The sequence below is a fragment of the Elephas maximus genome, chromosome 25 (assembly GCF_024166365.1).
Source record: "Elephas maximus indicus isolate mEleMax1 chromosome 25, mEleMax1 primary haplotype, whole genome shotgun sequence".
Classification (NCBI taxonomy): Eukaryota; Metazoa; Chordata; class Mammalia; order Proboscidea; family Elephantidae; genus Elephas; species Elephas maximus.
Genome location: NC_064843.1, coordinates 33,311,067 through 33,326,705, shown reverse-complemented (window position 1 = coordinate 33,326,705; position 15,639 = coordinate 33,311,067). Strand labels below are relative to the sequence as shown.

At 46.5% G+C, this 15,639-nt stretch overlaps 1 protein-coding gene across 9 annotated transcripts in view; it reads left to right on the top strand.

Moving 5' to 3' along the window:
- Window positions 1–15,376, top strand: part of EPB41L1 (erythrocyte membrane protein band 4.1 like 1) — a 143,654-nt gene extending 128,278 nt beyond the window's left edge. For all 9 annotated transcript variants that reach the window (XM_049868836.1, XM_049868835.1, XM_049868839.1 and 6 more), the window contains 5 exons: window positions 2,020–2,106; window positions 3,048–3,131; window positions 5,207–5,287; window positions 5,712–5,828; window positions 12,024–15,376. In XM_049868836.1, coding sequence (XP_049724793.1) covers window positions 2,020–2,106; window positions 3,048–3,131; window positions 5,207–5,287; window positions 5,712–5,828; window positions 12,024–12,032 — 378 coding nt within the window. In that variant the 3' untranslated portion in view covers window positions 12,033–15,376. The remainder of the gene's footprint in view (window positions 1–2,019; window positions 2,107–3,047; window positions 3,132–5,206; window positions 5,288–5,711; window positions 5,829–12,023) is intronic.
- Window positions 15,377–15,639: the final 263 nt, after the last annotated feature.

Here is a 15,639-nt window from a genome sequence, read left to right as displayed (position 1 = left end):
TCCGGCAGTTCTCAAAGTGGGGTCCTGGAAATCTCTTAGAAATACACATTCTCAGGCTCCATCCCAGGCCAACTGAACCAAAAACTGTGTAACGGGGCCTAGCAAACTGTGTTTTCACAAGTCCTTCAGGTACTGCCCCCTCAAGTTTGAGAACCACTGATCTAAACAAAGCACTGGAGGAGAAGAGGCAGGTTTGGTGGTAGGTATGTGTCAGGGGCAGGTGGAGGCAGAGAATTCCATTTTGGATCTGTTAAGTCTGAGGTCCCTGTGGGACATTTCCAGGGGATAATGTGTATGAGACAACTGGTTTTAAAAGTCTGGGGTTCAACAAAGATACGGGCTACATATAAAGAGATAAGGGACATTGCCCTTGATGAGGCAGCAGAAGCCCTTGAGTAGCTAAGGTGGCCCAGAGAGAGGGTGGCAAGTGAGAAGAAGAGTCCTGGGAATGAAGGAAGAGGGGTCTGGAGTGAAGATGGTGGGTTCACCTTGGCCAGGGAGAGGAACCACTCCTTGAGGCAGGAGAGAGGGCTGGCTGAAGATACAGGAGAGGCAGGGAGGAGCAGATGGGCCTTGTTTTGAGTGACCTGTTCCCCATTAGTGGCCTCTTTTCAGTGTGAAGGTGAAGGTGAGGCTTTGTCCTGGGGAAAACAGAGCAGTGAGCACATAAGAGGCTTTAAGGGAGGATAGCCTGGAACGACAGTAGGAACCAAAGGGGCCAGAAGCTGTTTCCTAAGCCAGGAAAAAGGAAGCATTGAGCCTGGAAGCCTGCCCTTTTAAGACCTGCTACTGGTCCACATTCTGGGACTCCAGGTGAGCCTGAGAAAGTGCCTTGTGGATGAATTACCAAATAGCCAGCTCACTGACAGCATCAAGCTGGAGGCAGGTGTTGGGGAAAGGCAGGAGCAGGGCACGGGGTCTCTGTGCTCACTGGCCCCTGAGCAGGCAGAGGTCCAGATCTGGTACCATGCACGAACTAGGACCAGGATTCAGTTCACCAAGGAGCTGTGGAAGAGACACCGGGCCCTTGGACAAACAAGGCTGAGCCCTAACATGGTACAGAAATTGGGATGTAGGAGCAGGTAGCCAGGCCCCTTGCCGGAGATGGGTCAGTAAGTCCATAGACAATTCTAGGAATAGCAAGCCAGATCCTAGGGGCGCTGAACCCAGCAGGTAGACTCCAAGGTAGAACCAGAAGAGCAGGTTTGAGTAAGAATTTCGAGGACAGAGTGGTGTTGCAGAAAGAGTATGTAGGACTTAGAATCTGACAAACATGGATTTAAATTCTGGCTCTGTCATGAATTTGCTGGGGGACATAGAAAAGCCACTTATATTCTCTGGCCCTCCAGTTCTCATCTGTAAAACAGGAATATTAAAAAACTGTGTCCTAGGGTTGTTGTGAGGATTAAATGAGATAACGCATGTAACATCTTTAGCATAATGCCTAGCACATAGCAAGTACTCAGAAAACAGTAGCTACTATTATATTATTAATACCCAGCATATGGTCCGCCATTTATCCTACAGATTTTTATTTGTGAAGCCCGTTCTCCTCCATTAGCCTGGTAAGGGCTCCATGGGAGGTGGGACGGGGTCCCCTTTTTACAGATGAACCCATGAAGCCCAGAGACAGGAAGTGGCTCTGCCCCAAGTCACATGGCTAAAATGTGGTAGAATCAGGAAGAGGACCTGAATGTCTCAACTCCTGTGTTAGTGCTTCCAGAGAGCAGTACTGTGTCTTGTTCACCACAGTGTCCCTAACGCCAGGCACTCAGTAAATGTCTATTGAATGAATGAGTGTGTGTGAGCAGGTGTGTGAGTGAGCAGTTGATTAAATGAATGAGCGAGTGAGCAAGCGAGTGAATGAGTGAGAGGAGACCAAACTGAATGCCTTCAGACTCTGCTTCTTATGTTACGACTCAATCATGTGGCTGTGAGAGCCACATGGCTACTTGCTCTGGCCATCCTGGGGGCCCGCCCACCTGAGACCTGGCGATCTGAGCACTATTGTTTCCCCAGGAAAACAGTGTCAAGTCCGGGAAGGGGGCAGCTGCCATGATCCCAGGCCCACAGACGGTGGCCACGGAAATCCGTTCTCTTTCTCCGGTAAGTGGGCAGTGCCAGCTCAGGCTAGGGGACTCAGCACTGAGAATGTGGGCATGGCTCCACAGGTGGCCCGCTGCCAGTGCAGCGTTGAGCCCCAAATGCTGCCCTTTTAAGTGTAGTGCCAGGAAGCTGGATTGTTTTCAGATGCCCACAGGGTTCCCTGGTGCACACCAGAGTCCCATCTCACCAGCTGTCCTCCACAACAGCCCCTCCTGCTCTGTCTCTCTCACACATACACTTAAGCCAAGCATTGATAGTATGGGGGTAAAATGGCCTTTCACCTTGTCACCTGTGACAGCTCTTCTGCATCTGCGTTCCTTACCTCATTGTTCAGGAAGAGCACTAGACTAGGAGTCCAGAGGCTTGGATTCTGGACCTGGCTGTGTTGGTGACCACCCGTGACCCTGAGTATGTCACTATGTGGTCTCTTTCAGCTCTAGCGTTCTGCACATCTGTTGTTCTCATCATCTAGGCCTGGAGAGACCTTGTTCCTGGCTCTGTCAGGATGGGGGATCAGGAGGCCTCTGTTTCCACCTTGGACCCCTCTGTTTGTTCTTATAGGGTTTCCAAGGAGCACCTGGTGGATTCAAACTGCTGACCTTTTGGTTAGCAGCCGCAGCTCTTAACTACTATACCACCAGGGTTTCCTCTAAGGTTCTAGGATCGTTAAATTCTAGGGTAATATTAGGATTCTGAGCCTACAGCCATCTCAGGTTCTAGGTATCTTGGATTCCAGGGTTTGAGAATTTTATGGGTCTAGGATTCCAAAGATTCCAGTATTTTTGAATTCTTAGACTCAGTAATTGCAAGCATCTCGGCTTCCAAACTTCACCTTCATGGGGCCCATCCTCTGCCCTTGGTTTACCCCGCCCTAGCCCCACCCCTTCAGTGTCCTGTGTCCTTACCTGATACCCTGGGTGGGGGGTGGTTATATTCTGCAGATCATCGGGAAAGATGTCCTCACCAGCACCTACGGCGCCATCGCGGAAACCCTCTCAACCTCCACCACCACCCATGTTACCAAAGTGAGTAGCAGCAAGGGCACCATACACTCCCAGCCTGGCTGCAGGGGTCGGGAAGGTCCCTTACCATTGCTGTGCTGTTTTCGGCTTCTTAATCAGTAAAGCAAACAGAGGACACCTGTGGTGTTACCAGTTTCTCAAGTGCTGTGCTCGTCGTTCTGTGCTACGTGTCGTCCTGCGCATGGACCCTACCCTTACAGCGTTTCCAGCTGGGTGTCGGGGAAGGGCAACGAGAGTATCACCTTTGAAGTAATCGTGAACCATGCGTTTGTGCCTTATAGACCTTAAGTGCTGAAAAAGTTTAAAGAGGGCACGGTAAAAAGAATCCAGGAGCTTCAGAAAAGTCAGGAAGGCTCTCCTGGAAAAAGTAGATTTTGAATAGGGTCTTGGAAAGCCAGGTAGGACTTGTGAGAGAAGACAGGTATAGGCATTCTAAGCAAAGCAGAAGATTGGAGCAGAAACTGTACGTATTTGTTTGTTCATTCACTGAGCTCATGGTAGTGAGTATCAGCCTCCTGCCAGACTCTGTGCTAGAAGCTGCTGAAGGTGGCCATAAGCAATGCATGGTTGTGAGAAACAGGAGGAGCAGACTCTATCTGGAAGAAGAAGCATGTAGGGGGTGTAACTGTGAGCAGTTTAGGCTGGATTGGGGCCAGGGGAAGCAGACTATGCAGACAAATACCAGGACACATTTGATTATGGAGGCTCTGAGTCTGAGAGAAAATGGAAAGCTGTCAGTCAAGTTGTTTTAATGGGGGAGTGTCCCAGTGAAAACAGATTTAAGGAGATAAGATTGGATCCACCAGGATGTGCACTAGATGGGAGAAAGAAGAGGAAGAGTTATGGAGACTGATAAAAACTCAGACCTAGGGGCTGAGGGCCTAGATCAGAGTGGGAGTCAGAAGGGGGGAAGGGCAGGAAGGACTAAAGAAGGGAGGCATTTCTGGAAGCATCCACAGTGACTCAGCCATTCAGGACAAAGGGCTGAGAGCCAGGTGCCTAATGCATCCAAGACTGAGTGGCCAGGAGGAAGGCCTGAGGGATCTCAGGCCTGGGATGGAGACCTGGAGGAGAGAGGCCAGGGAGCCAGGTTGAACTGGAGGTTTTGATGAGCTATCCAGTCTGGTAGGCAGCACTGGCCCTTTGTGCACATACACTGTCCTGGTCCCTGCCTGCTCCTATACAGTCCTCTGCACCTCTTTACTTCCCCCAGAAAGATCCCATTCTCACCAAAAGCATTCGTGACCAGTGTCGACTTCACTGAAGGCTTTACGGGGAGGTTTTGCATCACGCAGCACATAGCTCAGTTAACACTTTTTCCCAAAGTCCCTCTCGGTCCTGCCAACTGGGGGCCCCCTTTTCTTTTTGTCTGCTCAGGAGTGCCCCCCCAAAGTCGCCTCCTGACTCCAGCTTGGATTGCCTTCAGCCACCACTCACCTTTAATATGGTTCTATCACATCTTCTAAACTTGTACCCAAACCCAATCCTTTCAGAAGACAGCAGAGATTATAAGTATTAACAGTGAAATTTTCTCTTGTGGTACTGTTTGGAGTCATTTAAGGTAGAATTTTGTCGCCATTCACATTTCATTCATGTGTTCATTCAACAAATCTGCATTCGGTACCTGCCCTGATCAGAGTGGATAGGAGAATGGGGGCGGGGGATACTGAGATGAATAAAACACAGGCCCGGCCCTAGCGAGGTGAGCAAGCCCATGTACATAAATAAGGTCAGTACAGGCAAAGAGGCCCAGAACTGTGAGAGACACAAACTTGGTGTTCAGGAAGTCCCGGGGCAGGAAAGCAGAATCATTGTCAACCAGGATCAGGGAGACAGCATTAGAGCTGGGCTTAGAAGACCTAGATGGGACAGTTTGGCAGTTGGAGGAGTGGTGGCAACCAGGCAAGCTCTGCTCTCTCAAGTCCCAAAACCAGAAAAGGAAAAACTGAGGAAGCCAAGAGAGAAAGTAACTGCTGGTTCTCAGACTTGCCCTGCAGGGACACTTTGGATAGTTCCCCTGTCGTGGCTACTGCCCCCAGCAGGACCCAAGGGTGACCTTGCCTCCCTCTCCTCTGCAGACTGTGAAAGGAGGGTTTTCTGAGACAAGGATCGAGAAGCGAATCATCATTACTGGGGACGAAGATGTCGATCAAGACCAGGTAGGGGATGGGGAATGTTATTCCCAGTGGCACTGCCTGATCCCCAATCTCTTGCATTGAGCTGTCCACTTAGATGTATGCATCTAAGTGAAAAACAAAATCCTTCTCAAAGACCTCCCACAAACACCAATCTCTTGCATACTGGGCTACACAGGGTTGGCTGCCCTTAGGGCAAAAAAAGTGTCCATTTCCTGCTGATCCTATCCTTGAAAAGGAGCCCCCAAGGAAGGGGCATTGAATAGGAGCCAGAAGGAGCCAGACAACCTGAGCTGTAGTCTCTCCCTTTAACTCTGTTTAACCACTGCCCCTTTCTGGGCCTTAGTTTCCCCAGCTGTGCCCTAAGGGGCTTGGGTTAGTTGGTTTCCAAGGGCTCTCCCATATCTGATATTTCATGGTTTCACACTTTGCTGTTCTTTTCCACCAGGCTCTGGCTTTAGCCATCAAGGAGGCCAAACTACAGCATCCTGACATGCTGGTAACCAAAGCTGTCGTATACAGAGAAACAGACCCATCCCCGGAGGAGAGGGACAAGAAGCCACAGGTAAGGCTTATGAGAAGCTCAGCAGCCATGAGAGGGAGGAGGGAACAGTGGCAGAAATCTTCTGAAGGTCATTTCCATCTGAGATCCCAGCAAGTAGCTTGGCCCCTATCTCAGGTTTGTTACCCCTGCCTCCCCATTTCACAGCTTGTGGCTCAAAGGAGTGAGGTAGCTCCCCCAGATATGATAAGTTGGAGTGGGGAGGAGAAGGAAGACTGGTTTCTTAGCTTCTTTGGGGTCTCAGGCCCCAAACCCAGAAAGGTCAATCCAGAAATGGTTAAGAAGAGGAAGAAAGGGTTGACAATGGGTACTGAAGTGGGTTGGCTAGAGGCAAGGTTGACCTCGTTGTTCAGGCCTCCAACCTAGACGTCAGGAGAAGCCCAATGACACATAGTCCTATCCTTGAGTCTCCATCTCCATCGCAGGTCGCTGGATGTTGCTAAGGTGATATGATGACCAGAGTTCTTGGTTCCATCTGTCTTGGCGGATTGCAAACCTTTGACCTCTCAGGCCTCCTGCTGCCAGAATTTTAGGGGCCTTGATATTTTAATGTTTCTTTGTGGGCCATGAAGACCATGGTGAACAAGAGGGATAAGATGGTGTGGCAGCATATAGGGCTTTACAGTATGAATTGAGGGACCTGTAGAAATTTACTAAATTTTATCATACCTATTTAAAAAAATCTCACCTACATTGTATTAAGTGAAATAATCAAAACCAAACCCATTGCTGTTGCGTTGATTCTGACTCATAACAACCCTATAGGATGATGTAGAACTGCCCCATAGAGTTTCTAAGAAGCAGCTGGTGGATTCAAACTGCTGACCTTTGGGTTAACAGCCAAACCCTTAACCACTGTGCCACCAGGGCTCTGTTGAGTGAAAAAAAACAGACAGAAAAGAGTACACTGTATGATTCCATTCATATGAAGTTCAAATACAAGAAACTAATCAACAATAAAAGGCAGGATAGTGGTTACTTCTGGGGTGTAGTGTTGACAGGGAAGAGACCCAAGGGAACCTTCTGGGGTGCTGGACATGTTCTGCGTCTTGATCTGGATGGTGGTTATATGAATGTACACATATGCGAAAATTCACTGAGCTGCATACTTAGATGTGTGCATCTAAGTGAAAAACAAAACCCTTCTCAAAGATCTCCCACAAATAGCAAATCTCCACTCTACCCATTTCCATGAATGGGAACCAAGTTTTTCTAGGAATATACAAGAATGTTTCTTTCTCTTCCTTTGATTACCAACCTTAATGTCAGAAGAGAAAGGACTGAAACATTTTCCTGCCACTTTGAAAGGCTGTTAACCCCTGGTCTAGACCAGTACTGTCCAATAGAACTTTCTATAGTGAGGGAAATGTCCTTTCTGGGCTGTTCAGTATGGTAGCCGCTAGCTACACATGGCTATTGAGCACTTGAAGTTTGGCTGATCTGAGTTGAGATGTGCTCTAAGGGCAAAATACATGCAAGATTTAAAGATTTTACATGGAAGAAAAAAAAGAATGTAAACTATCTCACTAATAATTTTTACATTGATTACAATGTGAAATGATAGTGTTTTGGATATATTAGATTAATTAAATATATTAATAAAATTAATTTCAACTTTTTGCTTTTTAAATGTGGCCACTAGAAAATTTTAAATTCTATTTGTGGCTCACATTCTCTCTCTCTCTTTTTTAAAAATAATATTTTACTGTGTTTTTGGTGAAAGTTTACACAGCAAATTAGGCTCCCATTGCTCATGTTCTGTTTTTGGTTGAACAGTGCTGGTGAAGAAGAAATGTATGCAAGCTGGGCATTGGTGGATCCTCCCTCCCAACCTTCAGGCTTCCGTTCAAGTGATTGTTACTCTTGCCCACTCACTTGTCCAGTTGTTCTTGCTTTTTCTCTCCCACATCTCAGCATGGTAGAGTGTATGACACTTGCCAAACTGCTGCTGGACTGGCTGCATGACCTGGGGGGAACTTATTTAAAATACCGATACTAGAGAATCATCTCCATAAAGTCGGATCTAGTAGGTCTGGGCCAGGACCTGAGACTCTGTATTCCTTGGGAATCTTTATTTATACCTTGATCCCTAGGAGAGTCTATGGACAGTTTAATGTAGGAACCACTGATGCAAAGAACTCTGTATTAGGAATCCAGAGACCTGGCTTTAATCCCAGCCATTCTACTGACCCAGGATGTGACCATGGGTCAGTCTCTTCCCTCGTGGGAACTGAATTTCTTCCTTTGCAAAATGAAGAGATGGAGTATGCCCCTTCCAGTTACAGTCCCCTGACTGTTGATTGATTGTGTGTTTCTCAAGCATCTTCTCCATTCCCTAACTCACTCCTCCTCATCTTTCCCAGGGCATTCACAGCCAGTCCCTAGGCTCCCCCTCTCCATTTTCCCTGGCCATTCAGTGCTCTCATCACAGTCTCCACATCCCACCCACCCCACCACCATGCAGTCTTTCACGTCTGCCCACCTCATGGCTCACTTAGCTGTCTCATTTCCTCCTTCTCGCTCTTCTTTTAGTTCTTTCTTTGGATGCCATTGCCCCACGCAACACCATGTACCCTATCTCTCTCTTTTGGGTCCTTCTATAAAGGTCACCTTGTTTGTGTTGCCCTGGAGAGACAAGTTTCTCCCTTGCCTTTTCTGCCCACACATCTTATCACTAGTTATCACCAAGTGGGAACTCCCTGACTGTTAGCACAGTCAGACCTCACTAATTCGGGGGGTGGGGGGGTGGGAGGAAGTCTTCTCTGAATTAGGAAATGCCTTCATTTAAAAATTTTTTTAGGTTTAAAAATTATTTTTTAGTTTTTTATTATAAAATACTACATACAATACAAAATCTGCCTAATTTTTAAATGTACATTTCAGTGGCATTAAAGACATTCACAACGTTGTGCATTCAGCACCACTGTCTATTTCCAAAACTTTTTCATTACCCCAAACAAGGGGGTAACAACCATTAAAGCAATAACTCTTCATTCTCCCCTCTCTCTAGCTCCTAGCAGCTACTAATCTACTTTCTGTCTCTCTAGATTTCCCTGTTCTGGGTATTTCATAAAAATGGAATCATACAGTATGTGACTGGCTTCTTTCACTCAGCATAATGCTTTGAGGCTCATCCATGTTGTAGCATGTATCAGTACTTCATTAGAAAACTTCTTTTTTTTTTTTAATAACTTTTATTAAGCTTCAAGTGAACGTTTACAAATCCAATCAGTCTGTCACATATAAGTTTACATACATCTCACTCCCTACTCCCACTTGCTCTCCCCCTCTTGAGTCAGCCCTTTCAGTCTGTCCTTTCTTGACAATTTTGCCGGCTTCCCTCTCTCTCTATCCTCCCATCCCCCCTCCAGACAAGAGTTGCCAACACAATCTCAAGTGTCCACCTGATATCATTAGCTCACTCTTCATCAGCGTCTCTCTCCCACCCGCTAACCAGTCCCTTTCATTTCTGATGAGTTGTCTTCGGGGATGGTTCCTGTCCTGTGTCAACTGAAGGTCTGGGGAGCATGGCCGCCGGGATTCCTCCAGTCTCAGTCAGACCATTAAGTTTGGTCTTTTTATGAGAATTTGGGGTCTGTATCCCACTGATCTCCTGCTCCCTCAGGGGTCCTCTGCTGTGCTCCCTGTCAGGGCAGTCATCGATTGTGGCCGGGCAGAAAACTTCTTTTTTAAAGTACTTGAAAAACGTTCGTCTTTTTGGTAACCCAAGGAACGACTCTGTAGTCCTCCAGACCTGAATGCAAATCTCAGTCCGGCCCTTTATTAACTGTGTGACCTTGGCCTAGTTATTTAACCATTTCAGCCTATGTTTCTTCATCAGCCAGATGACAATAATAATTATAGTAATAACAATTGCTGTTATGTCCCGAAATTTGGTTATGGCGTGCTTATTCTGTTCCAGGGACCGAGCTATACACTTGACGTAAATATTATCATCTGCCCATTGCACTATACTTCCTCACTTTACAAACGAGGAAACTAAGTCTCAGAGACATTGGGTGACTTGTCTAAAGTCATGGAGCTGGGGAAGTGATGGATTGATTAGAAATTCAAACCTTCCCTGTTAGATTCCAAACCACTGCATGGTCTTAACCTCCTTACCACACTGACTTTTCATAGGATCTACCTCATAGGGTTACTGAAGTCCTACATAGAAGGTAGTTAGCACAGTGCCTGGCACATAGTAAATGCACAATAAAAGTTAATTATGGCTGTTATTACTATTAACTAGAGGGAAGCTAACAAAATGCTGCACATGGGGGCCCTGCTGTAGTAAGCTGAGAAGAATAAATTTTAACTAGGCATTGTTTAGATGTCCCTCATGCTTCTGAAGTGTCCATGGGCTTTTGAAGACGCCCCACACACCCAGAGTCATGTTTACACTGATTTCTAGGGCAGGTATTTTACTAACCGTTGAGCAAACTTAGGCTGTGACCTGCCACTTTAAGGAGAAAAAAAAAAAAGTCCCCAATTAGGAAGTAGCGGAATTGAGTAGAAAGAACGTACCCAGGCTCTGTGCTCAAGAAGAAGCTCGATGGGCCTCAGTTTCCTCATCTATGAAATGGAGCTAATTGTTCCTACCTCAGGAGCAGCTGTGATAATTAAATAGGATGGTATCTGTGACCTAATGGGGTGGTGTCTCACATACAGAGGATGCTCAGCAAGTGTGAACCTGTTTGTCCTTCCAATGTTTTGCTATGTTTAAGGATTGATGAGAGTCTTGGTTGTGCTACCAACTTGCAAAGTCATTGAACCCTTCCGGATCTCAGTTTTCCTATCTGTCAAATGAGCCAAGAAGGATTCCTTTTCTATCACTCCGTTAGCACTTGACCATGTAGGCAGTAAGAGATAACAATGATATGTCCATCTATTATATGTTTTTGAGTATTGCTATGTGCCAGACACAGTGTTGGGCACTAGAGAGACAAAGATAAGTAAAAGACAGCCCTGACTCTCAAGGAGCTTGGAATAGTGATGGGTTAATAACAACAACAATAGTAATAATAAGAACAGGCAGTATTTATTCTGCATTTAATATACCCTGGACCCCATGCTTTGAACTCTCCCTATAACCCCGTGAGGCAGAATCCATTTCACAGACGAAGAAATGGAGGCTTATAGAGGTTAAGAAACTTGCTTACGATTACAGGGAGCAGGATTTAATCTCAGGGAGTCTGCTTTCAGAGCCCACACTCTTAACCGTGAACTTCTGTTGTCACACAAACCTGAGTTAGAATCCAGGCTCCAATTTCTTTATTTAAACACTGCTCTCTGGGATTTAATCCCCAGGACATAGCAGGCTGTACTAAAAAAGCCTGTGGGAATAAAAAGGAAAGTAAAAAAAGAATATCCACAATCATGACTAAACATTTCTTAGAAGGGAGATAAGATAGGAAGAAAAAGTGAAAGGGTTGTGATCTCAGCTAGTCAGTGTTACAAGCAACTGTAATAAATTTTCAGCGGCAAAAAAAGATATGCTAATTTCCTAGAAACAAACAAGCAAACAAAAACACATGAGCTTTGGAGTCAGAGAGATGTGGGAGCAGATCTCTGCTGGCACACAGCAAAGGTTGGTTAAAAAACCATTTGCTATGTATTTAATTTATGTATGTATTTAAAAATGAATGACAGCTTGTGCACCAGTGTTCATTGAAGGACTCTTCGCAATGGCTGAAAGGTGGAAACCACCCGATTGTCTGTTAGCAGATGAATGGATAAACAAAATGTGGTATATCCGTACAATGGAATATTATTCAGCCATAAAAAGGAATGAAGTACTGATACATACCATCTGCATGGGTGATCCTTGAAATCATTATGTTGAGTGAAAATATGCCAGACACAAAAGGACAAATACGGTGTGATTCCACTTACATGAAATATCTAGAATAGGCAAATAGAAAGTAGATGAGTGGTTACCACGGGCTGGGGAGAGGGGCTGATGGGTACAGAGTTTCTGTTTTGGGTGATGGAAAAGTTTTGGAAACAAATGATGGTGATGGTTGTACAACATTGTGAAAATAATTAATGCTACTGAATTATACACTTAAAAATGGTTAAAATGGCAAATGCTATGTTATATATATTTTACCACAATTAAACAAAACGAATGACAAAAAGTTCCTAACTTTTCTTATCTTTCCTCCTTTCCCATCTTCCCGGGCCTTTGGCTCCCAGGAATCCTGACCTCTGTGAAGAGATGCTGGCATTTCTGGTCCAACCCAAGCCAGAGAACCGTTAAGAAGGGGCCTTCATTCTGGATTCTCCGACTCAACACCGACGTCCCAGCTGCGACGGACTGTCACTGATGAGAAACTGGGAAAGGAAAAGCATATATATATAGATATATAGAGATATAGATATATATACAGGAAACACCGCGTCCTTGCACTGCTGCTGGAGCTGGCTGAGCAGTCAGCGACAGCAACAACCAACATCTCAACACCTACGTTTTCCTTTGCAGACAAACTAAAGAATTGGTGGAATTTTTTTCAAGGAAAAAAAAAAAAAAATACATGACAACAATAATCCCTCGCTCCGCGGTTCCCCAGCCTAATGACAAAAGCAAGCCAGACCATTCTGATTGTAGAAGTACAACATGACTCTGGTTCTGCACGTTACATTTAGTGGACGAGCATTCCATTTGTTTTTCCACCGTCTGTTGCCCACTTGAATGCAAAGGAAAATACTTTTGCAAGCAAAGCAAGAGAAGTCGCAGCAGCAAGACACGCACAGTCAAACATTTTCCAAGAAAGAAAATTCCCCACTTAGAAAGGAGGAGGAGGAACACTGGATTATTATTTTTTGGGTCTTGACACTGGGCTGCAAAATCCACCTTCCTTTCTACAGCCTCCCTCACCCTCGACTCTCACGCGTCTTGTCGTCATTTTCTGTCTCGGCTCCCTCCTCCCACTTCCCCACCCTCTGTGTCCTGGTCCTGCTGAGGGCCACCGCAGATGATTCTCATTTGAAACGAGAAAAAGAAAGGAAAAGAAAGCAAGAACAGAAAACCAAGCCACAGAGGGGAAGTAGACATTGTATGTTTATGGTTTCTCATTATGAAGGTGCAGCTTGTAGGAGATTTGTATGGATGTGCTTCTAAGTTATGTATATTACATATAACAGGAAACAAATATTAAAATAAACAGTGCTGGTAAGTATGAAGCTGACATTTTAAAATTCTAATTATCTGACTGTGATTGATGTATTCCAAGGTTCCTAGATCTCACTGAACTGGCCCAGCTAAGGAGACCCGGACTCTGGGTGTGGGCTGGCTCACAGTAGGGGCTGCCAGCTTCAGTGTAGTAATACAGTGTGTGGTGTTTGTAATTGGTTGATTGGTGGGGAGGGTGGGGTCACCAAATGGAGGGGAGAGGCTTGGCAAGAAAGAAGCAACACAGATGTGGTCCAGAACATGCTGGTCCGTGATGCCTTCCCCCCAGGCATGGCAGCCAGGGCCTGGTCTGTGTGCAGGCATGGGGTCCAGTGTTAGGATTCGGCTGTGCAGATCCCCCCAGCAGAGGTCTTCTGGCTCAGTTCCCCTACCTCTGTAGGGGTCTTGCTTTGGTTTTTAGTCCTCGTGTCTTGCTCTTCTCATTGTGGTAACTAACTCCACATCCAAAGGGAGGTGGGCCCTGGTCACGGACAGGATGGGGGCTTTAACCCGGCTGTCTAAACATTTTCAACTCATTCTCTTCCTCTACCCCTTCCTTATTCTGAATCATTTACCTTTCCTGGGCCAGAGTAGCCATGGTAAAGAGGCCGTGAACACAGGGCAGCCCTGATAGGTCTAAATTGCATTTCCAAAGGCCCCAGCTGAGGGTGAAAGGTGGTGTTACTCAAAGGCTTGATCTATCTATGTATAAGGCCCTGGCTTTGGAGACCTCCCCTTCCACTGGCATCTGAGCCGAGCCTGTGTCCTTGGAGTCCCAACAATTGCCTCGAGACCACAGAAGACCTTGGAGAAGATCCTATCCCAAGTTTGGCATTTCCCTCGGGCACACACAGGCTTTCCCAGACTTGCCTGCCAAAAGCTGCTTCCTTGAGCTCAGAGAGTCCCTCTCCGAGGGGAAATGTCCCACTGCAGTTTAATTTCTCAGTCCCTTTTGACCTCCCCAGTCCTGCTTCTAAAGCAGCCAGTGAATTCGTTCATTACATATTTATTACCTACCTGTGCCAGGCACCATTCTAGGGCTGAAGGAGAAAGTGTGAGGGGAGGGGAGGGATGTGGAAAGCCGTCTGAGCCAGCCTTAGCATCTCCAACCATGGCTGGTCCCTCTGAGAGCATTCCCTTCATTGCCTTCAAGTTACTGGGCCCTGACATTGCCCAGGATAGATGCACCCCCTTGATGTTTAGCAGGTACCCCAACATACACACTTCACTGTTAGCTGGTGCTGGCCCAGGAAAGCATTTGCCTCTGTGGGCAAATGGGAAGAACGGGCAGAGAGCCCTGCACCAGGGCCAGGCTCCGATGGCAGAGTCAGCCGCCTTCCCCCAGACCAGGCCGGTGGGCCCACTCCAGCTCCCCTGAGTGCGGGGCACACTTCCCACACACCAGGTTCTTTTTACAACCCTGGTGGAGAAACCACAGAACCTTCTTCCTACCCTTCTCAACTTGAGAACTCTCGCTCTTTTTGGCCAAGAAAGAAGCTGGTGTGGTTCCATCCTCTCTGGGCCACTCTGTTTTTGTAGGAATCAGGTGGTCTGAGCAGGATGGGCACACCTCAGAGGAAGGATCTTTGTTCTGGATTTTGCCTCTGACCCCACTCCCCACTGAGAGTGTGACTTCAGGGTAGGGACGAGGTAACCAGGGTTTGGGAAGCTTTCATCCTACGAGTTCTGTGACCTTCCTTCCACAGAGAGGCAGGTAGCGCCACCAGAGGAGAGGAGTGGCAAAGCCAAATCTAGGGCACTGTTTCCTTCCCATCCTCCTCTTCAGAGAGAACATAGACACTTGTCTGTCTTCAACCTACTTTTCCTTTTTTGTCTTTTACGCTTCTCATCCTTTCTGTACTGCCTCTCCACCCAGGAGGCTAAGTGGAAAAATCCCCCGTGGGCAGTAAGGAGTGGCCATCCTGGCTCAGCCTCTAACTCACCTTGTGACATCGGACCAACCGCTTCCTGTTTTTAGGCCTCAGTTTCCCCACTCACAAAATGAGCAAGTTGAACCAGATGCTCACCAGGGGCTTTTCCCACTCTGCCATCCTCCAGATCGTCATTTTCTCTTACTTTGCTTTCTCGGGATCTTTTCCATTGGGAGGGTATAAGAAGTGCCAGGACCTGTTTCAGTTTTTTAATCCTGCAACCACATTCCAAGACTGGCCTGAAATTGCATGAGCAACATCATTCTAAATAATTTTTTTTTTCAAAAGCACCTTACCAACCAACTGCGATGCTGTCCTGTTCCTTTACTCACACCCCTCTCTCCTCTCTCGTCCCAGCGCTCCCCCACCTCAGTGCTCTGTGCTGTATGCGTGTGCTCTCTGTTCTTGTATACTCAATAAAAGTGAAATAAATGTGTTTGATGCTGAACCACAAACTGCCTTGTCATCTCTATCTCTGACTTTGGCTATTGGTGCAAGGTGGCATAGTGGGAAGGGCTAAAACTAAGATGGAGACATCCAAACTTAGAACACTTTGATTCAGCACATACTTAGAGCTCTCAGTGTGTTCCAGGTCTTGGGTTAGTCTCTGCAGATACGACAGCAAATAAGTCGAAGTTGCTGGCCTCCAGGAACTCACAGGCTAGTGGAGGAAATAGCAAAACACAGAAGCTGTTTCGTCAAAGGAAGT